The following is a 27,837-nucleotide window of genomic DNA, read 5'->3' on the forward strand; positions in this document are numbered from 1 at the left end:
CAAACTACAACATTCACATTGTTTAATCAACCATACAACCCAGAATGCCGGAAAACATTATTATAATGCTAAAGAATGCAATGCATAAGCATGTGAGAACAAACCAACAACACCCAACCCAAAAATTTCACAAAAAACTCAAAAACCCAAAAATTTTCCCAAAAGCTTGAAAACCTAGGTCTAAATGCATGAAATGGATGAGGAATGAGAAAAAGAAGAGATTTAGACCACTTACCAAAGGATGGAAGCTTGATAGAGGCTGAAAATATGATGGGAAGAAGGATTTTGGTGAAAAATGGTGGTTTGGATCGAGAAAGATGAGAGACATATCGAGATATTTCAGTTTGAAATGATTAGGGTCGAACCTCAGATATATATAGAAAAACCCAACTCGATAGATCGAGAAGGTATCAAGAGCAAAAACTCGATAGATCGAGAGGTATCGAGGAGGTATCTATAGCAAAAGGTTCTTGATAGATCAAGGAGGTATCAAGCATCTATCGAGCAAACAAAGACTCCAAAGAATTGGCTCAATGGATCGAGCTATCTATTGAGAGTTATTGAGAACAAACCCATAAATCTCGATAGAAGAGACATGTATCGAGGTGCTATCGAGCTTCTATTGAGGAGGTATCAAGCATCTATTGAGAAGCCTGAAACAAGGTTTTTCAAGGGGGGAAAACAGCTCAAGATGAAAGCAATCAAGATAGACACCCAAACAAGCAACCAAGAAGCATGTTAAGCACTCAAACACATCATCAACTCTAGATGCAAAGCATTCCTAGATCAAAACATACTAAACAAGTCTAACCAATTTTATTTTCAAAAACAAGTTTAGACAATTTAGAGAGCATATACTATCACATGTATTCCTTGTGATGGCTAAATCACATTGTACCTATACAATAATATCAAGAGTAGCAAAGAGTACACGTGTTGTGTGTGAAACTTTTGCAAGAGAGTATAAGTATTCCATTATATGAAGAGTAATAATATAAGAGGATCAAATACATCCACACACAATTATAACTATTTGATGGGAACCATCACCTTTGAGGTACATCCTATAACTCCCACATCTCCCAGAGACAAGCTTGCAACCATATTTAAAGTATTTTGATTCTTTTTGCTTTTCATGTTCTTTGCATAATTTTTTTTTCTTTTAAGCAAATCATGCATAGCCATATAAGAGAGAAAAGAAGTACACAATTATGTAAGCCAAACATCTTGTTTTTGTTGTGCAAGTGCTACACCTTACCGAGCATGGCTTTTATGAATTGAGCACAGATATTGTATAATTGACAAGTTTTAGTGGTGAGATAGTTATTTATGTCTTTCTCTTAATATTTTTTTAGTCATTCCCATCAAAAAGAGTGATTAAGATATGAATGATAAAAGATCAACCAAATCATACAAATTACGTAAATGAGCCACAAAGCTCACATTGCTTAGTTGTGCATGAAGATACTCATCTAAGCTACAAGTAATACAAAGTTGAAAAACTTTGTTTCAAAGGCCATCCAAGGTATACAAGTACCAATATACACAAACACACACTATTTTTGTATTTTTCAATTTTTTTAATTTAAAAGAAACATAAAACAAAGCATTAAAACAAACAAACAAAACATCAAAAACTAGACTGACTCAAACCACAACAACCAACCATGCATGAGTTCAATAAAGTGAAAGAATCACTTGGAATCTTTTTCCTTCCAGATGGGAAACCTAGATGGAGAACCTTTCTTTTGCATAAACCTTTGTTCAGATGGATAAGAAAGAAAGTTGAATCCATTGAAGTTGGAGAGTAACATGACAGCCTTAAGAAGTTCTCCAAGAGGGGCTAAAGAGAGTTGGAGTTGATTTTGGCTCCCAAAGGATGACACACTTTTACTTGGTTGAGTGGCTAACCACTTATAGCAATTTGCATGAGTGTGCCCGGATGCTCCACAGTAATGGCAGAAATGTGGCTTCTTTGGTTGAGACTTCTTGTTAGTAGAGCGATGATTATTCTGCTTAGTCTCTTTCTTAACAACCTTAGGGGGTGCTCCCAGGATGGATTTTCCCTTATCATCTTTATCCTCACTCACATTTTTAGTTTAAGGTTCAGTTACCTCACAGTTGTCATTATTAGCAGGAGGGACAAATATTTAAAGCATTAGAAGAAGTACTGCAAGAAGAGAGAGAATGATCATACCCGAGACCTGTTTTGTTAGATACAGACTTCTGGAAGTTGAGATGGTTTGATTGGCTTCATCAACCTTGGTGGAGAGTTCCTTTCGTTCCAACTCCACTTCACTTAGCTTCCTCGTAGCTAACCTATAAAGCTTCTCATGCTTCTCAGAGACTTTGTACAACTTAGAGTTGGTAGTGTGGATGTCATCTTGTTCATCCATCTTCTCAAACTTGGATTCCATTAGCTCTTCTTCCTCCTTAACTAGTTCTACTGCTTCCACAGGAGACTCAACGGTAGCTGTAAAAACACTCACTATTCCCTCTTGATCACTATCATTAGAATCTGCCTCTGGTTCTATATCATTCAAGGTGGCAGCTAGAGCTTTGCTCTTGCTAATGGATTTGAGATATGTGGGACATTCTTGCTTCATGTGTCTATATCCTTGACATCCATAACACTTTGGCCCAACAAGAACATTATTGCTTTGAGCAGCATCTTTGAATTCTCTCTTGCCTTTGTCTTAGGACTTGAACTAAGAGAATCCAGATTGTTTGCGATCCTTGTCACTTGCCTTGACATTCGCATTCTTGATAAACTTCATGAATTGTCTGATGATATATGATTTCAACATAGTGTCCTCATCTTCAGACAATTCATTGTTGTCATCATTCTTGACATTCAAAGCCATGTTCTTGCTTTTGCTACCCTTGCCAACCTTTACTAAACTTAGTTCATAAGTTTGCAAAGTCCTAATCAGTTTTGTCAACGGAATAGAGTCAAGATCCTTTGATTCTTCTATAGCAGTGATCTTGGCATGAAATCTCTCTGGAAGAGATCTGAGAATCTTTCTAACAATCTTGGGCTCTGGAATCTATTCTACAAGATTAAAAGCTGAATTCACTATGTCCTTGAGCGTGGCATAGAATTCATCAAATGATTTATCATCATCCAACCTTATTTCCTCAAAGCTGGCAGTAAGCCTTTGGAGTTTGGAGTTTTTAATAACTTTTGTGCCCTCATAGGTATTCTGAAGAATATTCCATACTTCCTTTGCATTGTCAATGGAGGAGATCTTCTTGAATTCCTTATTGGTCACAGCGCTAAACAAGGCATTTAATGCTCTACTGTTAAAATTTGCAGCCTTAATCTTAATATCATCCCATGATGTCGATGGATCATCAGGTTTAGTCCGACCTACTTCAACTGCAAGCTAGACTTTCTCATCTAAAGACTGCAAAAAGGCTCTCATGCATACTTTCTAGTATGCATAGTTAGTACCATCTAATAAATGAGGAATAATCAGGGATTGCCCACGATCCATAACAACAAGGGTCAATGGATCAAATAGCAAATATTAAAACCTAATCAGAGTGTGGTCGCTCTAATACCACTTGGGTTAAGAAATCTTGACCTTAGTTAATTAATTCAACTGCCCAAGTTGATTAATTAGGTTAAATTGCATGCAAATCGCGAAGGCACAAACAAATCATTAATTAAACTAAATGCAGTGGAAATTAAATTGATATAGTGATTTGTTGACAATTGGGGAAAACCTCTCGCAAGGCAAAAACCCCACCAGGTGATTTTAAGGTCACCACTCCCAAGAATCCACTAATCAACAATCAAATGGTTACAAGTATAAGGAATCTTATCACTACCCTGGCCTATCCCAAAATACCAACCTACAGTTGAACCTTTACTTCAATACCCAATTGAACTTGATCTTGTAGTAGCCTTCCTTCCCTTGATGCACAAATCTCCAATTTGTGACTAACCCTCTTGCATAGATCCCAGTACGTGACTAACTCTAACAACTTGAATGAATGTTGTTGGCTGCAAAGTTCTTCACTTCATCAACAATGAAGATCAGGAAGCACTTGGTTACAAAACCCTATGGCGAACAAACGCAGTAGCTTCTCACAGAGAAAATAAAGCTCTTGGTCTCTGTATCCATGTGTGACAACTCTTAAAATAAGCCTTATATATGTCTAGAATTGTGAGAAAAGAAACCCTAAATACATAAGCTTGGGCCGAATTTTAGATCTAGAAAACTGAAAATCGTAATTCTCAATAGATTGAGCTTTTATCGAGCCATTTGTCGAGCTTCTCATCTAGTCTCAATAGCAGTATCTGTCAAGCTATCTGTCGAGACTTAATGAAACAGCTTTTCTTCACTTTTTTTTTGGATCAATCTTCATGTCTTTAATACGAACACTTGATATGCTTGAACAACATATTTCTTGATGTATTAAACCCAACTTAGATCTACCTAATTACAAGTAAAGTGCATTTTGTCAAAGGATTAGCCAATTACATAAAATTATGACCCTAACAATTGGAAATGTAGATAATTGAACTTTTTATGTGAAATTGTTCAATGTTGTTACACGTTACCTTGCAAAAAGATATTGTAATGATGGGTGTATCTTGGTTCTTTTGTACATGTTAATTTGATTTAATCATCTTCGATGCTTAACATTGCCAACAAATGTTTTCTAATAAATATGCTCTAAGAGTGATATTGAACATCCATATGGTGCTATAACATTTTTCAAAGGGTCATGTGTATAGTATATCTTTATGCATAAGATTTCATCTGGGAGGTTTGGGCATGATCTAATTAATATGGTCATCCTTTTTATAAGTCCTGCAATGAAATTGATATGTCATGTTGACAATTGTAGGGGACGTTTTGCGACAAGGGCCAAAAATACAAGAACGGCCTAAATCTCCCCTTGGGTTCTTTAGAAGTGATTATTTGTGGAGAGTATCAAGACAAAAATTCCAATATTTAGTGAGTAGAGGTTAATGGAGCTTTAACAAGAGAGAAATCAAAATGAGATGAAATACAAAAAAAAAATGTAGAAAAAGTACATAGATCCGATATTTTGACCCACAGTCAGCTAGAAAAGAAAATTGAGAAAGGTTGTGAGGAAGAGTGGGAAAGTTCTCCTATACCCATATTTCCACTCCCAACCTTTGGAATTGTGAGAATGCATCCTGGTTGAATGAGTTTTTGCTTTAAAGTTTAATAACAAAAGTGCAGAGAAGTACATAAAAAAATAGGTTTGAAACTTCAATCCACATTCAGTGAGAATACTAAATTGAGAGAGGTCGTGAGGAAGAGAGGGAAGGTTCTCCTGTACGCATACTTCCACTCCAAGCTTTAGAATTGTGAGAATGTTAGCTAGCTAAATGAGCTTTTGCTCTAAAGTTTCAACTCCAAGGGTAAAATGTGGTTAGCCTGTTTTGAATCTAATTGGGGCATTTTATATTGAGTTTTAGGTGCTCTTAGTGATTGGTTTTGGGCAAGGAGAGAGGCTTTGGACCTCCTATGTGCTAAATTGATATTTAGTTCAGATTTGCTTTAATTGGGTTTAAGAACTAGCTTGCTTTATGCATAATTAAGGAAAAATTTGACTAAGCCCCCATCAGCTCCTCATTATTAGTTGTTTCGGAAACTGAAAATGGGTTAGGGCAGAAACTTTAGGCCACAGTCAGCCAGAGTATAAAAGCTCTTTTGGGGTGAAAATTTAGGGTACAAGACCTCCTCCATGAGCTTGATGTGCTACCAATGTCCTTGCCACATTGGTAGCACGCTTGAGTTGGGCTCATGCAAAAAGTCCGAAGAAGATCAACCCATATCCTCCAAACTACACTTCCTCAATTTCCCCAATAAGTTGCATGGGCTTGAGCCATGCTTAAAAGAATAAAATAAAAATATAATACATGAATTGAGCTTGTAGAAAAAATGTGTCGCTAAAATGGGTATTAACAACAGTCTTACAGTATACTTTGCTTAGCCTTTTGCTTGAATTTTTTTCTCCCTAGTGACCATGATTTGGTCAGGTATACATACCACACGTCGCATATGAAAACATGGATTAATATATGATAATTGAAAATAATATGACAAAAATTCATCTCCAAATATCCATCCAGCTTAACCCTTTTCCGTTGAACTCCAAGTTTATCTGTCCAAATATAGTGTCAATAAGCAATTTCAGATTTAATAAGAAATTTTTCTTGTTTACCTTGATTAACTGCAATATCTTTCTTTTTAAATATCAAATTTTCCATTGCTCAAATATCGCATCCACTTTCAGGGCTTTTATCTGGATTTTCTTGGCTAGGTTTGCACTTCTTAGTGCTAGCTTGGCTTTTGCTTTTTTATGAACTACCGAAAATTTTGTGTTTATTGAATAAGTACATGCTAAAATTGATTAGAGAATGAGAGAGAGACCTAATGCTTCAGCACTATGGCTGAAACTGTTTGTCAAAATGCATTGTAGTATAGTACTAAAAACTAGCTTCAAATCAAATTGTCCATATATGTATATTTATACATAACATGTGCAAGTTGTACAGAGAACTCATTGTTCATGTTTATACTTTAGTCGTTGAGATTGTCTACGTGTGATTTTGATATGAAGTTTACATTTGAATACACAAGTTTACTCGCAAGTATTTTTAGATGCACTTCAAAGGTTGGAAAACAATTTCCCATAACCTCCATGTGGTAATATCGTTGCCCAGTATATTTAAAATTTGACGAAAATACACTTTTGGTCCCTACATTTTGGACCGATTCCCATTTTGATCCCTATTTTGATTTTTCTACATTATAATCCTTGAAACCAAAAAATCAATTCTATTTTGGTCCCTGTCGTCAACCCACTAACAGAAAATTCTTACGTGGCAGATGGAGCGCTCTGCTTGCTAACGTGGCCATTAAAATATTATTAAAAAAATTATTTGGCATTTTTAAATGCCACGTCAGATTTAAATTAATAAAAATTAATTTTAAAAAAAAAGCCAAGTTAGAAAATTAAAAATAAATAAATAAATAAACATTAATTTTTTTTTTTTTTTTTTTTTACTTTTCATTCTAATTAAATTAGTTTTCTTGAGGCAGTAAGAGTTTCATTTATTAAATGTTTAAAACATTTTTTTTTCATTAGAGAATTTTCGGAATATCAAGTTCTTCCCCAAACATGTTCTTCTTCTTCCTCTCTCTTCACATAGACTCTCTCTCTTCCTTCCACCCAGAGTCCTTCATGAACAACCACTTTAAGCTCTAGGTATTTGCTGATTCTCACTCTCCCTCTCTTTGATCTTTCTCTCTCCCAGCCAATTAAGTGCTCTGGAATGGGGCTTGGTCTAAATCGGGTTCTCAAGCTCGACCATGGAGCTTTTATGGTTAAGTGAAGGCGGCGGGATCGTTTTGGATGGTGGGTCGGTTGGATTCGTGGGTTATGTATCGGTTGTTGGTGGGTGTTGTGTGTTGTTGTGAAACCCCAGATCGATGGTGGTTGTCGATTAGTTTGGATTCGCGGGTTGCAATTGGTTGTTGGAGGGTGTTGTGAAACACAAATTAGTTGTTGATGGGTGTTGTGAAACACAGATAGGTGGTTGGTAGCTAGGTGAGTCACAAAAGCAAGAGAATTAGAGAGGGATGTGTTGGTGAACGGCGGCTTGTATTGATTTAGTTGTTGTCACAGCATGGCTGGTAGCGGTCGAGTTTTGGGTTTCAAAGTGAGTTTGGCGATTGAAGAACTGTGGGTTGTTGTATGTGGGTTTGGTGATGTATAACTTGTTAAAGGACCCAGCTTTGTGTTCATTATCTGGGTTTTTGCTATGTGTTCACTTTTTGGGTTTATGTTAATAGAGAGATGGAGAGTTTTAATAACATTGTGATTTCGGTTGCAAAGTTTGTTGTCGATTTTTTTTTTTTTTTCTGCTCAATCTGGGTTTTTGCTATCATCTCAGGCTCAGATTTTAATACTGGTGTGTGTGTTTGAGTTTGAGACTGCAATTGTCTGTGTGTGTTTGAATCTATGAATTTTTTAGTACTGGTGCTTTTGATTTTGTTTTCTCTTCTTACTTGTGTGTTCTTCATTTAGATTAAGAAATAATTAATTAAGATCAAAGGATTCCAAAGTCCACCCAGATGTGAATTTTTTTGGTTTTGAACTTTTCTGGGCTTGTGGATGTATGTTCTTACAGAAAAAAAAAAATGAAAAGTACAATTAATTAGATTAATGTTTATTTAAATTTTTTTTTTCTTTGACATAGCTTTTTTAAAATTAATTTTTTTATTAATTTAAATCTGACGTGGAATTTGAAAAATGCCAAATATTTTTTTAATAATATTTTAATGGCCACGTCAATGCCATGTCAGCAAACAGGGCACTCCGTCTGCAACATAGGAGTTTTCCATTAGTGGGCTGACGGCAAGGACCAAAATAAAATCGATTTTCTTTTTTTTTTTAGGGACTACATTAGTAGCAAAATCAATTTAGGGACCAAAATGAGAATTGACCTAAAATGTAGGGATTAAAAGGGTATTTTCGCCTTAAAATTTTCATATTTAATACTCTTATTCAGCACTTAGATAAGTTAGAGTAAAAGTAATTAAGCCGTAATTTTATTTTGGGGTTCTAAACAAGCTCACGTGTTTTAGCACAAATCTGAGCTTTCAAGAGCCATCCAAACTACCATCAAAAGCCTCCAGAAATTTCAACAAACCACAAATCAGAGAAGCTCTATGGATTTAAGCCCCAAAAACTCTGAAGAACTTCCACCATAAACCTTCAAAGTCGAAGAACATGAGAAGAACAAAAAATTTCTAATAAGTTTATAGCCAAAGATTTGTTGTAATTCTGTTTCAAGTGTCTTCGGTCTATTCTTCAGGCAAATTGAAGGATATTTGGTGTTCGAGTCAGGATCACATTACCACAATTCCTATCAACAAGTCTTTCAAGGAGATCAAATTAGAGGATCACTCTTTCGTAATTTTAGAGAATTGTACCACATATTCATCAATACAAATTCACATTTATGAAACTATTTTAATTTTTTAATTTATTTCAAACTCGAAATTTAGTCGTCCACAACAGCTACTCCTCTCACTGAAGTTTTAATGTTTAGATTGATATGACATTCATTTGAAGCTACAAAATTGCAAGCCCCATGATCATGACAGCACAACTGTTCTATGAACTACAGAAAAAATCACTTGTAGACAATGAATGATATAGATTGAAATCATTAGATGCAGATGTTTAACAAAAACCAAGTGTTGCACACCCCAAATCAAATCCATTTCATTCAGAGAACAAAATAATAAAATCAAAATGGCATGTACACAATCAGAACAATGATAAGACAAGTTCATGAACAACATATGGTTGCTTCTATTCACGGCATCCCTTTTCCAATTTCTTTTAAAAACAATACATCTAACACAGCATCTTGTAAAGGTCTTCTGATCAATGTAGTCATTTGCATTTCCCCTAGAGCAACCCGGATAGTAAGATCATATGTTTCCAGGTCAAGTAAATCAATCCGGTTTGCTCCCTTGATACCAGCAATTCCTATAACCTATTAATGCAGAGGAGAAGATGTGAGCAAAAGAATTTCACAACACCGTTAAATTAACACACACAAAATCAGTGCTATTGCTATTAGTATTGGGCAAAAAATAGGACAATGAACCATTTACAAGTTTGAGAAAATCAAGTAATTACAAACACAACTCACACAAACCTAGGAGATTTGAACTCATGACTTCACCTTCTAAACCTTATATTTGGGGTGGGAGAAGGTGCTATCTGATCACAATACAATGAGCATATTGTGAGATGCCAATGACAACGATAATGTTCTACAGTGAATTAGACATGCTAGAGTCATGTAATATCTGAAACAATGAATAAATTATAAGTATCTGCCGAAAAACAGTTCTAATAAATTTAGCCAAGAGTTTTGTAACTCAATTAGTGACTCCTAGTATTTCTAAATTAAGGTGATGACGTCCAAAGTTCAAATCTCCCTCCCCCAACTATTGAATTATAAATAATAATAATAATAATAATAATAATAATAATAATAATAATAATAATAAAGTAACTAGGAATAATTACAGTGATAAACTGACATCTTATAAATTCAAGAGGCGGTTACAGTGGAAGACAACAATGTAGCTATTCAACATGTGAAAAGAAAAACTATTTGTACATTGATCAGTTCAGCAGTTTCTCATCCATATTTTTTCTGTTTTTGATTCAACACCCAAAGCCTATTATGAATTTACAAGAAAGCATGAGTTCAAATATCATTCATATGGGTGTCAAAGGTTTCATTTGAAAAGTTTAGATGGATAGATAAGCTGTCAATTACAAAATTAATAATAGTGATAGATTAAAGATTGAACCACAAGCTAAAGTTGGCACCATTTACTAAAAGATTTAGAAAATGAAGTAATAGAACATATATTCTCCATTTGATGTTGTCAACTTGTCATGTTTTTCAACTCCACATAAAGAACAATTCAACTAACTAAATGAATTCTTTCAAAAGAATAACGGGTAGAGCAATAAGGGGATCCAAATACATAGAAAGCCTAAAAAAAAATCTCATGACTCAAAAAAGAAGCACAAAAGAATCATGATTTTGAGCTGAAATAAAAATCATAAGAACCCAAGCTAGCTGTGAAAAAAAAAAAAAAAAAAAATCGACAACCCTAATTTTTTTTTTTTTTTTTTAGGGTTTGAACCTACCACTCAAAGAATCCAATCAAAACTCATGAAAATACTAAAAACAAACAGCAAAATCCATACCAAATCAACAAAACCCATACCAATATGAATAAATTGAAATCCAAAAAATTATCTCAAACCCATCAAAATTTCAAAATCCAAAATTTGGGGAAATAGCAAATCATAAAAGAACAAACCTTGAGGTTCGGTGCAGCGGCACCAACTCCAGAGTTGACGCGTGAGATGCGGTAGCGGCGGGTGGAGCTCCGGTGCTAAAAGGAGAGGAGGATCTGCACTACAAAAAACTAGACCTATAGTGGCGTTTGTAAAAAACGCCACTATACGTACCCTATAGTGGCGTTTTCTATAAACGCTGCTATAGGCATATTTATAGTAGCGTTTTAAAAAATGGGTTTATAGCAACGTTTCCAATGGCCTATAGTGGCGTTTTTAAAATGCCACTATAGATCCTAGTATTACAAAGGCCTATAGTGGCGTTTGTCAAATGCCACTATAAGCACTTTTTATTTTATTTTATTTTATTTTATTTATTTTCGGTTGGGTAGGGCATATAGTGCCGTTTGACAAACGCCACTATAGGCCTTGTAACAGTAAGACCTATAGTGGCGTTTTGCAAACGCCACTATAGCCCAGCACACACAAAAAAAAAAAAAAAAAAAAAAAAAAAAAAAAAAAAAGAGGTGAGAAAAAAGAATCCAGCACCAAAAAAAAAATTAAAATTAAAATGGGGGAGCTATAGTGGCGTTTGGAATAGGACCTACAGTGGCGTTTACCAAACGCCACTAAACCTGAATGAGTTTCAGCGGTTATAATATAAATGAATATATTTATTATTTAAATGAGAGATGTTATGTCCATAATATTTCACAACAAATTATAGGTAGTTAGTTGTTGTTATTGGTTCAAATTTGAACCTAAGACTAAGATTACTTTTTTACTTTAAAAATAACAACTAATAGTAACCTGCTACTTAAAATTTGTTGTAAAATGTTATGAAAATGTTGTTGACATATCATTTCTCTTTATATATATATATATATATTTTTTTTTTATGTATGAGAGATGCTACGTCTACAATATTTTCACAATATTTTCACAACAAATCATAGGTGGTTAGTTGTTATTGGTTCAAATTTGAACCTAATACTAAGATTATTTTTTGCTCTAATAATAACAACAAGTAACAATCTGTCACTAAAAATTTGTTATAAAAATATTGTGAAAATGTTGTAGATATATTATTTATATATATATACACACACATACATACTTATCATTTCTCTTTATATATATATATATATATATAAATTAAAAAAAAATTAAAAACCCCTACCTACCCCCAGTCTCCCATTTCTCTCCCTTATCTCCACGCCAAGTCCCAAAGGCTTCCTTAATTTCTCTTTTGGTTTTTTTTTTGGTTTTTTCCCTTTCCTTCTTTTTCTCCCTTGTCTCCACTCCTCCATCTTTCTTGTTTTCTTTTTCTTTCACTCTTCTTTCACTTCACATGCACCTGAATTGATACTTTCCTCTTCCTCTCCATTTTGATTTTATTTCTTTTGTTTTATTTGTGGTGGTGTTAATGTTTGTGGGTTTTGGATTTGCAGATGGTGTTGCAGTTTATTGATTTTGTTCAAATTTGTAGATGGTGTTTGAAGCCATTGGTTGTATAGTTGCAAGTAAGCATTTTTTTTTTTTATTAATTTATGATTGTTTTGGTCTATTTATTTTTTGATAATAGTTTTGGTCTATTCCTTGTTTGCTGTCAACTTTGCTTCGTGGGTCTATGAGATTTCTAATCAATTTGATGATTTCTTTTTGCAGGTTGGTCTGTGGTGGTTGAATGTGTTGGGGTGGAGTTGCTATTTTTTTTTTTTTTTTTTTGGATGTGAGCATTTTGTGTTTGATTTTAAATTTTTTTAGGTGGGTTTGTGTTTTCATTTTGAATTTGCTAGGATAACTATAGTGTTTGTATTAGGAGTTGCTTCTTTTTTTTCTTTTTTTTTAATTTGGATGTGAGCATGTTGGGTTTGATTTTGAATTTTTTTTTAGGTGAGTTTGGGTTTCATTTTGAATTTGTTGGGATAGCTATAGTGTTGTTTTTGTTTTTATTTATGTATTTTGTTTTGTTTTGTATCTTTTAATTTAATTAAAAAAAAACTTTTTCACGTAAAAAAAAAAAATTCTTTTGATTACCAAAAATTAATTTTGGTAATCAAATTTTTTTTGGTGATTTTTGGGTTGTTGTGGCGTTTGTAGAGTCTATAGTGGCATTTCACAAACGCCACTATTGTACCGTCACTATAGACCTATAGGTTTGCCTGCAAACGCCACTACAGACCATTTTTTTTTTTTTTTCGAAAAAGGCTATAGTGGCATTTGTATTGGGTTTTCATTAAAGAGCTAACGTGGCGCTTTATCATTGGTGGCGTAAAAGAGCAGTTTTACACCAGCTTCAGACAAAAATTATGCTCTCTCTTTTTACCTCCACTCTATATTGAGAGATTCCATATACAAGAGTTTTGAGGTGGGAGTTGTCTAATGGGTTCAATTACATACATTCATCTCTTTGCAATGTAATTAAAAGATGTTTTGGCATTTAAAATGCGCGATTTTCAATTTTATAAAATGATGGCTTATTATAGATCATGTCACCAAGGGAATGTAATGAGAAATTGTTGTAGACTTCATAACTTCATTCAAATGGCAACAAGAAACAATCAGTAGCTTGTTTACTAAATTCAAGGCATAGGGGCTCTATTTTATTAAATACAATTTTATTATTCATCAAAAAAAGATGTTAAGGGCCCTATTATTGACATCGAATATAGGAATAACATAAGTGAGTCATAACGCACTATTTGTCTATTACCATCTTCCCTCAGCTCCCCCTTTGCCCTCTGGTTTGACGAGAGTCATTGCTCCAGTTTTGCCCGTATAGACAAGCTCCATGAGATAAGTTTCATACATTACTAATTGGTTGAGAATGTGTGCTTAAGATAGGAGTCTTGTTATTAAAAAAAGAAAAAAGAAAATTAAAACGTGGGTTTATAAGTGTTTAATTATCTTGGAAATTATGATAGTGCTTATAATATTTATTTGAGACTAACACGTTAAATTTAAATTGTTACTATGCCAACAACAACCCCACTCTTTGTTTTGTTATTTGCATTATTGCTTTAAGGTTTGAAGATTAACTCCATCTTTGTGGCAATAATAAAGAACTTCTTTCACGTGCTGGTTAGTTTTCCACACACTTTGTAACTTTAGTGAGCTTTTGACTAATGATTAAAAATGTTATACATGGTGTGCTTTTTGACGTATACTTTTACTAATCAACTGAGAAGTCCTACCTTTTGGCTCTCTTAGAGGACCAAGAGTCGCTACTCTCCGATTTCTAAAGAATAATTGTAGCCATCTCTATATCCAAAAAGAAACCACACGGTTCTCTTGACCATCCACGCGGGCTTCCCCGCGCACTGCTATGTACACTTCCACTCCGATGTACTCCTACATGTTTTATATCGCTCGCAGTCGCAGCTTCGTATACACTTCTAAGTTTTGTCAGAGTCTACCATGCAAAACTCTAGTAGATTTTTCGTTTACCTATTCTCAGTGTCCTCCTTCTTCAATTACCTAACAATTACTGTCTCTGCTAAGCCCTCCCCTACATACTCCTTCATCAATGATATCATTCTTAACTGTGGCTCCTCCGGCATCTCAACTGACCCAGATGGCCGAGAGTGGACTGGAGATGTAGGTATTCACTCAAAATTTGTTTCCTTAGAACAATCTAATAACACCTTTATACTCTCCAATCCCCATGGCTCATCCATTGACCATGACCCTTACAAAACCGCTCGAATCTTTCATTCTCAATTCACCTACACATTTCGTGTTAGTCCTGGCCAAAAATTCATAAGATTGTACTTTAACCCTTCTACATACCATGATAATTTCGATATGTCTAAGGCCTTTTTCACTGTTACTGCTGGTCCCTTCACTCTACTTAGCGATTTCAGTATAGGATCAAAATCCCTTGTCAAAGAATTTTGCGTGAATGTGCTGCAGAATCAGACACTGAACATAACCTTCACTCCATCTATAAATACTTCATATGCATTTATAAATGGGATTGAAATTGTCTCGATGCCCACCAGCCTTTACTACAGTCAATTTGGGGATAAAGGTGCACGTCTTGTCGGCCATAACTCTCAGTTCCATATCCAAAACAACAGTGCTCTTGAGAAGATTTACCGTCTAAACGTAGGTGGGCACTCCATTTCACCAATAAATGACTCCGGCAAGCTTTTTCGGAAATGGCTTAATGACACCGACTTCTTTCTTGCTTCAAATGTAAACTCTATTAGTAATGGGGCAATTCAGATCAACTACACAAGCATACCTCCTTACACAGCACCAAAGGAAGTCTATCAGACCGCCCGAATTACAAGAACATCGGAAGACAACAAACGGTACAATCTTACTTGGAGATTGCCAGTGGACTCGGGGTTCAAATACCTCGTGAGACTCCACTTCTGCAAAATCCAACCGAAGGTAAAGCAGAGAAGTAACAAAGGGTTCCGAATTTCCATAAGAAATAAGACAGTGGAGATTTCTGCTGATGTTATCACTTGGAGCGGTGGGCAAGGCATTCCGGTATATAGCTAGGGACTATGTTGTGATGATACCAAATAAAAAGAGTAATGGTAAGACCCCTCTCTTTATAGAGCTTCGTCCTAATGCTAATTCAAGCTCTGGTTATTCTGATGCTATCCTCAATGGTCTCGAGTTGTTCAAATTGAATAACTCTGATGCCAATCTCGCGGCTCCCAATCCTGAAGTTCCACACCCTCCTTCCCCTTCCCCTTCCCCATCTCATCTCAAATCACCTGCACCACAACCATTACCTTACAAGAATTCCAAGAGCGGCACAAAATCAGTAATCTTCATTGAAGCCACTGTAGGTGTTATATCTGTCATATTTCTCTTGGGCTTAACAATTATCTGGCGAAGGATGAGAACAAAGTCCATCAAAAGTGAAACACCGCCAATTCTACAAGCTGTCGGCCGTCGCTTCACTCTCCAAGAAATCAAGACCGCCACAAACAACTTTGACCGGGACCTAATCATTGGAAAAGGCGGCTGTTGTTATGTATTGAGAGGTTACATCGATCATGAACACACCCCAGTTGCGATCAAGGTTTCAGGCCAACTTCAAGTCAAGGGTTTCGCGAATTTCAGACAGAGGTCGAAATGCTTTCAAGGCTTCGCCACCCCCATCTGGTCTCGTTGATCGGTTACTGCAACGATGAACGAGTCAAAATTATTGTATATGAGTTAATGGCTCACGGAGCACTTCGTGATAATCTTTACAAAACAGATAATCCTCCATTGTCATGGAAGCAGAGGTTGGAGATTTGCATTGGTGCCGCTCGGGGAATATTGTACCTTCATGAAGGAGAGGAGCACGCAATCATACACCGCGATGTCAAGACCAGCAACATTCTTTTGGACCAAAATTGGGTACCCAAAGTTTCAGACTTTGGGCTTTCACGATTGGGCCCTACAGGACTGTCACATAGCCACGTCACCACTGAAGTGAAGGGTACATTTGGGTATATGGATCCAGAGTATTTTTATACTCGTCGTCTATCTGTAAAGTCTGATGTTTATGGGTTTGGGGTGGTGTTGTTTGAGGTGCTGTGTGCTAGACAAGCCGTGGATATGGGCCTAAATGATGAGCAACAAAGTTTGGCATATTGGGCTCATTCGTGCTTTGAAGAAGGTACACTAGACAAGATCATTGATCCTCATCTGATTGATCAAATATCACCAGAGTCTTTGAAGATGTATGCAAATATCGCATATAAATGTGTGTGTGAAGTTAGAGATCAAAGACCCAAAATGGTTGAAGTGTTGAGGGCTCTTGAGTTTGCAAAGGAGTTGCAAGAAATTGCTGATGATGGAGGCCACGGGGTCATGATCAATGAGGAAGTTCCACTATGTGTGGGAGAAAATCAGGTGGTGTCAAGACCAAGGAAGAAAGGTGAGATGGGGCAATCGTGTCCAACATTTTGGAACAAAAGTACGTCACATAAAGAGCTTCTTAGATTTTTAAGTGAGAAGGTGGGGCTGAAGTGGGTTAAATCACCAAAGCTAGGTTGTTTTTTTGCAGCCTCTGAGTACAATGCCTTGCCACGTATTGAAGTGCAATTGCCGGATCTAAGTAGATGTGGCCCATATACCACACCTGAGAAATTTGTAATTGAAATCTCGAAAGTTGAAGAACCATAATGCTACAAGTGCTTTCACTTTCACTTTCTTTTCTTTTCTTTTCTTTTTCTTTTATGCCAAATAGTGGTTCAATTAAAAAAGAAAAGTAACTATAGGATCAATAATGCAAGCACTCTTTCCACCGAAAATAATAATAATGCAAACACTCGTTGCTTTTTGGTTGACAAGGACAGTTTGAAGAAGTGGACATGTTCTTGTACCTTATGCTCAAAGAAAGAACCATATTGAATGAAAAACAAACCAGAAATAATATTTTAACTAACCCCCCACTTCGTCGGAACCATCTCGAATCACCTCGCCACCGCCATTATTGTTAACCGGAGGCTCTAAATCCGTCAGCATTGCTATATCTTCCTCTAATTTCGAAACCCTAATCCCCAATTCCTCAAACCTCTTCTTCCAGAGGTCAACCTCGCCTTTAGCCTTCACATTCTCGCACTCGAGCTCACAAATCCTCCTCCGAAGCACACCAACCACGTTCTTCACATCTTGCTTCGAATTCTTCGCCTCCTCCGCTTTCCTCTCTCTCTCTAGCGCCGCCTCCAACGCCTTCTTCTGATTTTCAAGTTCGTCTTCCAGGTAGATCCGATCCAGATTCTCCATCTGGAATTTCTCCGTCAACAACGCGTTCTGCTTCTTCTCGTTCTCAAATTCTCGCTTCAATTTCGTTTCTCTTGCTACCAAAACCTCTTCGACTCGGTCAAAGTCTTTACTCCGATACGCGGTTCTGAGCTTCGAAACCAACTCCGAAATGCTCTGGTTCTTTGGGTTAGTGCAATCGCCATTGCTGTCCAATGCGAAAGCCGGTACAGGTCGTGAACTCATTTTGGGGAAAATGAGAGAGAGACAGTCGAAACGACGCCGTGTGCAGCTGTGCAGGTGAAAGGGTTTTGAGGAAATGGAAATGGTAGCTGTTGCTGGGTTTTGTTGTGGAGAAGCGGAAACGACTGATCACTGTCTGAGTGCTAAAGTGGTCTGTACTTTGTTCACTTCAGTATTGGTTTGGTAGGGCTTCAGAATCTTAAAAATCCAGTAATAACACAAATTTAGCCACAATTTTTGCCTACAATTCCCCCTCACGATAAATTGTTAGTAGTAAAAAAAAAAAGTTATGAGTTTTAAGTGAAAATGACAAACAATTAGTTTTAGTATGCCACGCAAGAGAGTTGGGTACAAAATGTGTGATCTTAGATCTTTTTTTCTTTTTCTTTTTAAATGATTCTGCTTAAGTTTTAGTAATAATTGATTGTTTAATATTGTGGGTTCCAAAAAACTCAACGGGTAAAGTCTTTTGCTAGAAATGAAAGCATAGGTTAAAAATTATCTCTAAAAAAAAACTAAGTTGTTTAGAATGTATATCCATGTGTGAGCCTATTTAGAACATATTTAAATATCATTTAATGTATTATCTTTTATGTAGTCATAGAAATGTATTGTATAATTGTGTGAGTCAAAATACCATGGACAAGGTAAATGATCTCCATAATTAATTAATAGGATATGGGAAGGTGGTTTACAATGGGAGAATTATATCAGAAATCAAGCTAAAAGAAACTAGTAGACACAAATTGGAACAAATGTCAGTTGGATCTTGTTATTATAACAAATGTGATTTGGATTTTGTTATTATCTTTGGCCTGGCCTAGGTGTAAGATTATATAAAGGATTACAATCTCTCTCTCTCTGGAAATTGTTGTGTTTATATTCGGATCCCCTTCTCAGTGGAGGAAGGTCCTATTTATACTAGTTTTTTCTCCCTTTTATAGTGGGATTGTGTGGTGGAGATCATAAGGTACTTATCCCAGCAAGTCTCCTTCAACTTTTAGGGGATGAGTGAATGATTGGGTAAAAAGCACTATTTAAAAAAAAAAAGGTTGACCATTCATTAATAAATGAAGCATTTGGTAGGTGGGAACATTCAATTAATGCGAAGGTGATTATTATTTATTACCGAATCTAAGCGTCATTCTTTTTGGTTCATTGGGCATATTTTCGTTGGATTGTGGCCCTCGTTTGGTTCTTTCCCTATTAGCTTATATAATCGATTGAGGGACTATCTGGCCTTTTGCCCCTTTGGGCAAAAATATTTGGCATTATGCCCCTATTTTGAAACTATATAGGGGCGTGTCCCTGTTTCGATACTCAATGATGCTAAAATCGAGTTACTTAAAGTACTCGCTTATCGAAAGACCAAGTTTTAGGCAGTTCTTGCTACAGTGGCAATCCAGGATGGCTTTTGGGCAATAAAATATTCACGGTAACTGTTTATAACTCAGCAGTAGAAAAACCGAGTTACTGACTGGATTTCAAATCAGTTACTTGTATTACTCGGCTCTTTTATAAGCAAGTTCTTCTGCTAAATTCTGATCCGATTTCAAATCACGTATTTGCATGTGAAGCTTAACTCGATGAATGTAAAATCGAGTTATTGGTTTTACTCGGTTCTAGTAAAAGCGAGTTATTCTGCTATTTACTTCTTAATTCCACAAATCAGCTTCTTATGCAATTGTCCTCATCATTTTCAGATCAGCTTCTCCTCATTTTCAAAATTTTCTGTCAGAAATTGGTGTTATCTCTCTATCATCTCAGGTGAGAAACTCATTTTCTTCTTTAAAATACACAGAGAATTTTATTGTGTAGGTAAAAGTAGTTGTAGATCTTATAAAAGTTTATCAACCATAATGTATATTTTTGTCAGGGAAGAATTTTCATTTAATAGGTTGTATTACTTGTGGTTTGGTATTTTCTTGAATGAGTGCTATGTGAGTAGATTATGGTTATATTAGTTTTTTGGTGTTGTTTGGTGCTACAAGAAGTGTACAATAATCTATAGAAACGGTGATAAGTGTTATGTGTGTACATTGGGTTATATTGGGTATTTGCTGGTGTAAATTTCATTGACAAAAAAATAAAATTTGTTAGATTTGCTAAAACTAATGAACAGTTAATATTTAGATTTGCAAAAGTTGAATGTACATACTTATCATTGGTTGAGACATTAACAATAACATCTTCTATTGCACACAACGTGTAGACATTAACAACAACGTCTAATGTTTATGGTCAAATTTAAGTGTTAGTATTTCATTTTTAGCATGTAACAGTACACAAATTTATGAATGTCTTTGTCATGTACTATCTTATGCAGCATTACATTATTTATCAATAGTTGATGCACACTATTAATTTGATCATTTGATGTTATTGCATTTAGCATCAATGTCTGGTTCTGGCAACCCACAACTCTATAGGCCTCACGATGTGTTCACTGCTATGGGTCGCTGCTGGGTATTGGAAGATGAGTTCAGCTATCCAATCAATCCGAATCTGCGAAATAGTGCTTACGTTCACAATACCATGAGACAAGAGTGGGCTTGGTTATTTTGTGAATAACAAATGTTTTATGATGAGTTGGTTGATTTTAAGTTGCCAGTGCCTCGACGACTCACATCGCAGATGTCCAGAGACACGATTGACGAACTTCGTAAAGCATTGAACCACATTAGAGAAGAAAATAATCGAATGAAGATACGTCTTAATCGATATCGGACCCAAGTTGAGATTCGAGAGTCAATGGAGGGAGGGTGGTACGAGCACGCACAATTCATGCAATCACTTCTTACTGATCCCATTTATCAGTCAAACGTGGAGATGTCAAATGAAGAGTAATCGTGTCGTGGTGTAATTAGACTTCGTTGGAGAACTATTTTGCTTAAGTATGTTTTAAATGTATGTGTGTCACTGCTGTTACATTTGTACTATGTAAACCTTGTTATTGATTGTAAGGAGCACGCACGCACGTTATTCGTAATATAGATTATTCCCACATAACACATAAAAGTTAAATATTTCCACACATAATATTTTTCAATAAGCACCTAGAACATAACACATAAAACTTAAAATAACTTACACGATGTCACCAATATGCATGCATTGCATATTGAACACTAATGCTACTAACATTATTAACTTAACCCTAGACATAACACACATACCATATAGGCATTCACTCTGACAGATAGTCTTTGTAGTTGAGGACATTGTTACGTTCCGCCAGAGTGAGTTGCCTGTTCGTTGCGGCGGCTTGCTGTTCTACTAGTTGTAGCATGTGATACCTGGATCTACGCAGTATCATCAGATTGTTCTCTTTTTTAATTTTTGTCACTGCATGCTCATATTGGTGCATGTTTTGCCTTGGCAGTGTGACCGAGATACGGTCGACAAGAGGCGCTTCAAGTCGCACGAGATCATCATGTAGAGCGTTGGACTCGTTCACGCGAAAGTCCCACTCCCGTTGCAATCCGGCATAGTATTCCCTCTCATCGGAGTCTCTCTCCCTCCTATAGTTATCTGAAAAATGAGGTAGCATCCAATTGCACATTGACATTGGAAAATGTGACTTTTGATCGATATGTGTAGATGTAAATGGGACTTCAGTATGCGTAGGTGTTTTGCAAGGGTAGATGCAAATGAGACTTTATATAGGAGTTTTGCAAGGGCAAGTATTCATGTGGATGTGACTGTATGTAAGGGTAAGTATTCACGTGAATATAGATTATATGACTTGATAGTGTATTGGCTATACAGTGGCACCTATTGTTGCATGTGGTTCACTGAGGCAGCTAATTGATATGTCATAGCTTGTGCTACAGCAACGTGCTGGTGATGTGTACTGCAAAGGAGGTTGTGTATTTATTCACGTGAAGACTATTCAGAATTCCTGTGCTTTATCTGACCTGACTTGACGAGACAGTGCTGAGTTGTGTTAAATGTATCATAAACATTTTCAGGGATGCTCTACATCCTTGAAAACGGTGCATTGCAAAATGATGCATATCTGTGTATTGACGTGTGTGTAGATGATATGACTTGACTCTGTATCTACAGTGCGAAACTGTTGAGTAGCACATGCAACATTGCAAACATTAGTGTAGCAATGGGGGACAGCTCACCCCCAAATTCGATGCATAAACTTTTCAAAGATGCTCTATGTTTTCATGTCAGTGTGGATGGGTACTTGTGGTCAGGGTTCAATAATGCTGAGCTATCCACCGTAGCTACACTCACTACTCCCTATAGTGGTATTTGGCAAGTGGGATTGAAGAAAGCTGATAACAACATTTGGTTTTGTAATGGTTCGCAGGATTTCGTTGAATACCATCCTATCTGTTATGGTTATTTTTTAGTCTTCAGATATTCACTGAGATTAAATATCCACCCAGCAAGAATTGTAAATTGGAAGATCATTAGGTAGAAATAATAGACTTGGACACTGATTAAACAAACATATCCCTCAGATTATTTGCCCACAAAACATGAAGTCGGAGAAAAGTTTGTTACGGAAAAATTTTATTGTACATAAAGACGAAGAGAGAATGAGTGGTTAGTTTGGTTTAGATGAGTCTATATGTAATGTATCTGTATAAAGTAGTACACTAGCATAACTAAGATACACAGATACGGGTATATGATACAGCGACTCACAGTGTCATATATATGAATTATTCATATTATTGAATCATACGTGTGGGTGGTCTGTGTGGTTTGGATGAGTCTGTATGTATTGAATCTACTAAATTTTCCTACAAGTAATGTGCAATAAATCTAAGTTGGGTGATGAGTGTTATGTGGGTAACATTTCAAATTACATAGACAGAATATTGGAAACATTAACATATCTAAGGTTTTTCCTACACTACAAAGCAGAGGACATTGTCCAACCAAAGCACAATAATCATATGTAGCAACAAAGAACAGCTGGGAAAAAATAAGCAAGTGATTTCATATACACTTAGCCAATCCATTGAAAACATTGCAACATACTGACATAGCAATGTAATACATTACTAGTTTCATGTCACGCATGGTGGAAGTGAGTATTATTATGAACAAATGTGAGTGTCTACACCTCGACAGTGATGGTCCCAATTGGGCCCCACTCTACTCCGATGAGTCCTTGCTTTAGGAGCCATATGGTTTTTCTGTGAAAAAGGAGTTGGTCTGTGTGGTTTGGATGAGTCTGTATGTATTGAATCTATACATAAATATTAATATTAAATTTTCATATGTAGCAACAAAGAACAGCAAGGAAAAAATGAGAAACTGATTTCATATAAATTTAGCCAAAACTAATGAACAATTAATCTTTAGATTTGCAAAAGTTGAACGTACATAATCATTATTTGTCAGAAATTAACAACATTTTGTCTTGCACAAAATGTGTAGACATTAACAACAGCGTTTAATGTTCGTAGGTAGAAATTTTTGGAAATCATCATTGCTTGAATCTGAGAAGTCAAAAATATCTCTTTTATCATCTAACGCAGTAATTTCATTAATAGACTTCATGACTCGCTCTTGAGCCTTCCCCTTTAGATGCTTCTTAGCTTTTTGGATTGCGTGAAAACGGTCTAGTCGCCTTTGCATTTGATTGTTCTCTTGTTCAAGACGAGCAAGTATGTTGGTAGGTTCATCTCTAGGTAACTCGGCTAAGCGTGCCTTAGGAACTCGTAACACGTGCCATCGACAATACACTTCCAACTCGCACCTCTTCTCGTATAGGGTTGACCATGGTGGTTCTAATACGGTGAACTCTATTGTGGTTGTATCTGTACTTAGTTTTGTAGGTTTGCCGACTATGATGTATCCAACGCTTCCAAGACTCTCGTACGTGTATATGGGCATATTAACGAAATCTCTCTTCTTTCCAACCCATTTCCCTCCATAGTGGTCTGTGTATGTATGTAGTTGTTGATTTGCTGGAACTTGTGATGATCCACATGTTGCAATAGATCCAAACTTGTTTCACATTTTACGATTTAACGTTGAGTCATTGCGACTCATAGCTTAGTCAATCAACGAAGTTGGTGGGGTAGAAAGAAGATCATTATTGTGGTGCATTTATGACCTCATTTTATGGTCCAAGCATTACAATTTCAGTTATTAGGACTTGTCATGTCAATACAGGCTGGAAAAACAGTATATGAACATTGAAATGTTAATAATGTCATGTGTCTATATTCATGTGGGGACCACACCAATTTAAGTATGAAGTATAATAAAATTTCTGAAAATCATACTAAATTTAACTGGGATCAGTTGTAATTACGCTCACTTTCATATAGAAGTTAAGTGAAAGTTAGCTGTGGTCCTTCTTTATTTTTTTTTCTTTCCCATAGCCGTGTATTTTCAGGTTCACCTCCCCTTCTACAATAATCAAAACCCAAAATCGTTCTCCTCCTACTCAGCTAATGGTGCATGTTCTCAATTACCACACCAATTTAGGCACCTTAACATACAGCTCCCCTCTTCATTTTCGTGTATAACCATTTCACCATAAAATTCATGTAGAATCATAATAAATTCGTAAAAAACACATTATTATTATGTATTGTCATTTAATATGATACTATGAACCTTAACAAATCATTTTATTATAAATAGTAACTAAAATGTTATAACACTATTTCAAAAAAAAAAAAAACACAAAAAAACCAAAAAATAAAAAAAAAAAAAAAAAAAAACCGAAAAATGAATACTTTAGAAAATCTTCATACTGATATATTGGTTGAAATCTTTTCAAAAGTAGGCAAAGATTCGGCAACACTCCTGGGAAACATTAAGTTAAGGTATAAAAAACTATTTTCTCGATTTGTATCTACTTATTTATTTCCCTCTATATAAATTATTCAGTCTATTAATTTAATTTTTTCCTTTTTCTTAATTAGTTGCAAACACTTCAACAAGTTAACAGAAAGCAAACTAGTCCTCCAACAAATTCAACTGACCCCATTTTTCAATCACCCAGCTCTACTACACGACAAAGGGAGAACCCTAATTTTTCGGTGCTATGAAGCAGAAAATCCCAATGCGCTACTGATAGTGGGAAGCTGAGAATACTTTTTGAATGAAGAAGTTGTTGAAGGAAAAAATTTGATTGAAAAAGCTGTTCCATGTGGCAATTTTATTGCAACTTATATACATGGAATCATGCTACTTTGTGAGTCAAACCGTGGAGGAATTGATAACCTTTTGGAAATTTTAAATGATGAACATGGGAAGCATTGGCTGCGGGAACCGCCCTGTATCAAATTCCAAACTTTCAAGCATGCCACAAAATTGGAATGGAACATTGAAAACAAGATGAATCTTATCCTTACAGTTATGCAGAATTTCTAGTTACGTGCAAAAGATGCTCAATCGACCTTGAAATATTTAAGTTGGTGAATAGGCTTCCTTAATTCTTTTTTTTTTTTTCCCCTCATTGTAGGATCACTTAAATAATAGTCGAGCAATCTTCTGTATTTTTATTAATTGCTTGTTAAGCTTTGCAGCACTGTTCCTTGCAATTTCCACATTCTTTGAGTTTCTGTGTATTCTGCTCTATGCAACTGTCTTCGCTAAATTGCCAATAGTGAAGTACTATCGCTCAAAGGCAGCATCAAAAGGATCAAAAACTGTATCATCTGACCTTGCTGCTGCTGGCATCCAAACAAACTCAAACCAAGGAGTAATGCACCTTCTCTTTAACCTCATGCTGTATCATGCTCAACGAAGTTTTGAAATTGCAATATCCTAATGGCCTTTGAAATTTTCACAGGATGAAGATGATGCGAAACAACTAGAGCGCTTGGGCAATAAGCAATTGTTCTACTTTATCAAATTTATAAGAGAGGAGGGGGGACCCTGAATCCCATCAAATAGTTATTGCTCTGTATAAAAATACTATGTGGACTGGCCATGTTTTGGTAAAAATTATTTATATATTTGTCACAGGAAAGCTGCTAGCTGCCTTGATAATTAAAGGCCAAACCACAGAATCTCGAATCTCACTGCTCTAAAATATACTGAAAAATGAATGTACTATTTGGGGGCATGCATTGAGAAAAATTGGCACTTAAATGACATTGCCACGGTCAAGACACATTCAGAGTGAAAATTAAATACTTGATGGAATGATATCAGCAAGATTTGGTGTGCAAATCCACATTGTTTTATGTGGATTTTAATGGTGAAAGCTTAAAAATTAATCTTCAATCATGTCAAACTCAATAAAAGTTTGCCCAAATTGAATTGAGGATATTAAACTGAAAAGCCCATCAAAAGAGCGATTTTGGGTGATTTTGATGCAATTAATTGAAGTGGGGAACAAAACCGTAAAAAATCTAGGACGATGGTGGAAAAGTTGAGATGAGAAAAAGAAACATAGCTCCGATGGGATCTGGAACAACAAAGTTTCCACAAAGACAACTAAGGTAGTGAATCTAGTGGTGCTGACTTTGATCAAGGTTGTGGCATAGCAAGGAGTATTTCAGTCAGTGACAAGTTGACCAAGGTCAGAGGAGCCAGAGTATTTACAGCAGGGGATGACGTGGGAGCTGGAGACAAGCTGGTAGGGGCCATGGAGATGGGAAGGAGGTTGACTAACGAGCAAGTGAGCGAGAAATGTGGAGGAGTTTAGAAATAACAACTGAATAGGCAGAATTTGTAAATCGAAATTTAAGAACTGAATTTCTTACTAAAATTCTATATAGAATTTAGAATTTCTTCCTACAGCACACCAAAACAAGGAATTTTATTTTATTTCAATTTAAATTCTGTCATACCCCTATATTCTGTTTACAAATTATCTAAGTAGCCTCCACATAATTTGACAAGAAGACACAGCATTTAACAACTGTACAAGCAAGCTATTTAAATAACAAAAATAAGGACAAGAAATTACAATATCTTTCATTGCAGCAGCTCTAATACATTGTTCAAAGAGAAAACCAGCATTAATGGACACAGCAACAAGCCACATTTTGTTGAAGATGGTAATCATTTTTTTTCCTTATAGGTAAGAGTAATTATATTAACAAAAAATAAAATAAAAAAAAAATAAAAACCTACTTCATGCACAATGGGCACAAAGTAGACTAAAGAATTACAGAAAAAATATGTGGAGGGTAATGTCGTGAGTTTGATAGCCATTGGCCGCGTGTATAATACACCAATAGAGACAATGTTATGAACAAGAAGCTAAGAGGTAAAAGATAGTAGACACACATCAGAGCAGCTTAAGTATTTTTAATTATAACTCTATTGTTGATGGCATCACAATTAGAGAGACCAAGATCAAAGTATTTGATATCCAACTCGTGTTTCTCTCTCTCTCTCTCTCTCTCTCTGAGAGAGAGTCTATTTGCAACTTTAAATCTTCCACTTCTAATGATTAAATTTTTTTTTTTTTTTTTTCACTAGAAAATTGGATGAGAATTGGTCAGGTTGATTCTCCTAGATCACTAAAAGCATGTGTCACAGACTCACAATAAACAAGAGTAAATAAATTAGGTTTGCTTGAACAACTAATTATTTTGATTAGGAATAAGGATAAGGGCACCACCGAACACACCATGGCTTGGTTACACGAACTATTGGACATTGTCACATTATAGCACAAGGAACCTACAGAGAGAATAAGGAAGGTCATTCTAAAGAGCATGCATGTTTCAACTGAAGCTTATTCTCAAAAGGATGAGAACTTCAACTAAAATCTTTGATCAGCATATATATAACACACAGTATTGCAAAGATAATGGAAATCTGATCATCCATAAATGATAGATTTTCTTTTTCCTTCGGGAAAAGAGGTGGGGGTGGGGGAGGTTAATAATTGTCAATTAAGTTAGAAACAGAGCATTTCTTTTTCAATTGAGTAAAATAGAGTGGTTTTGACCCAAAAAAAGAAGAAGCATAAATCCAAAATTCAAGAGATGAATTGTAAATTTGATCCCAATGCTGGGAGAAAGAACTAGGCATACC

The 27,837-nt window shown here is 35.8% G+C and overlaps 1 protein-coding gene and 1 long non-coding RNA gene across 2 annotated transcripts; both read left to right on the plus strand.

Annotated features, from left to right (window-relative positions):
• Positions 1-12,163: 12,163 nt before the first annotated feature.
• On the plus strand, positions 12,164-12,603 carry LOC136064839 (uncharacterized). The gene is made up of 2 exons (XR_010626492.1): positions 12,164-12,413; positions 12,559-12,603. It is a non-coding gene; the product is annotated as an uncharacterized LOC136064839 (long non-coding RNA).
• A 1,600-nt stretch (positions 12,604-14,203) lies between these two features.
• Positions 14,204-17,054, plus strand: LOC112019519 (receptor-like protein kinase FERONIA). Its single transcript, XM_065767134.1, is given in 3 exon segments — positions 14,204-15,399; positions 15,401-15,935; positions 15,938-17,054. Coding segments are annotated over 3 exon segments (2,718 nt in total). The 5' UTR covers positions 14,204-14,310; the 3' UTR covers positions 17,032-17,054.
• Positions 17,055-27,837: the final 10,783 nt, after the last annotated feature.

Source organism: Quercus suber, unplaced genomic scaffold (assembly GCF_002906115.3).
Source record: "Quercus suber isolate HL8 unplaced genomic scaffold, Cork oak 2.0 scaffold_776, whole genome shotgun sequence".
Classification (NCBI taxonomy): Eukaryota; Viridiplantae; Streptophyta; class Magnoliopsida; order Fagales; family Fagaceae; genus Quercus; species Quercus suber.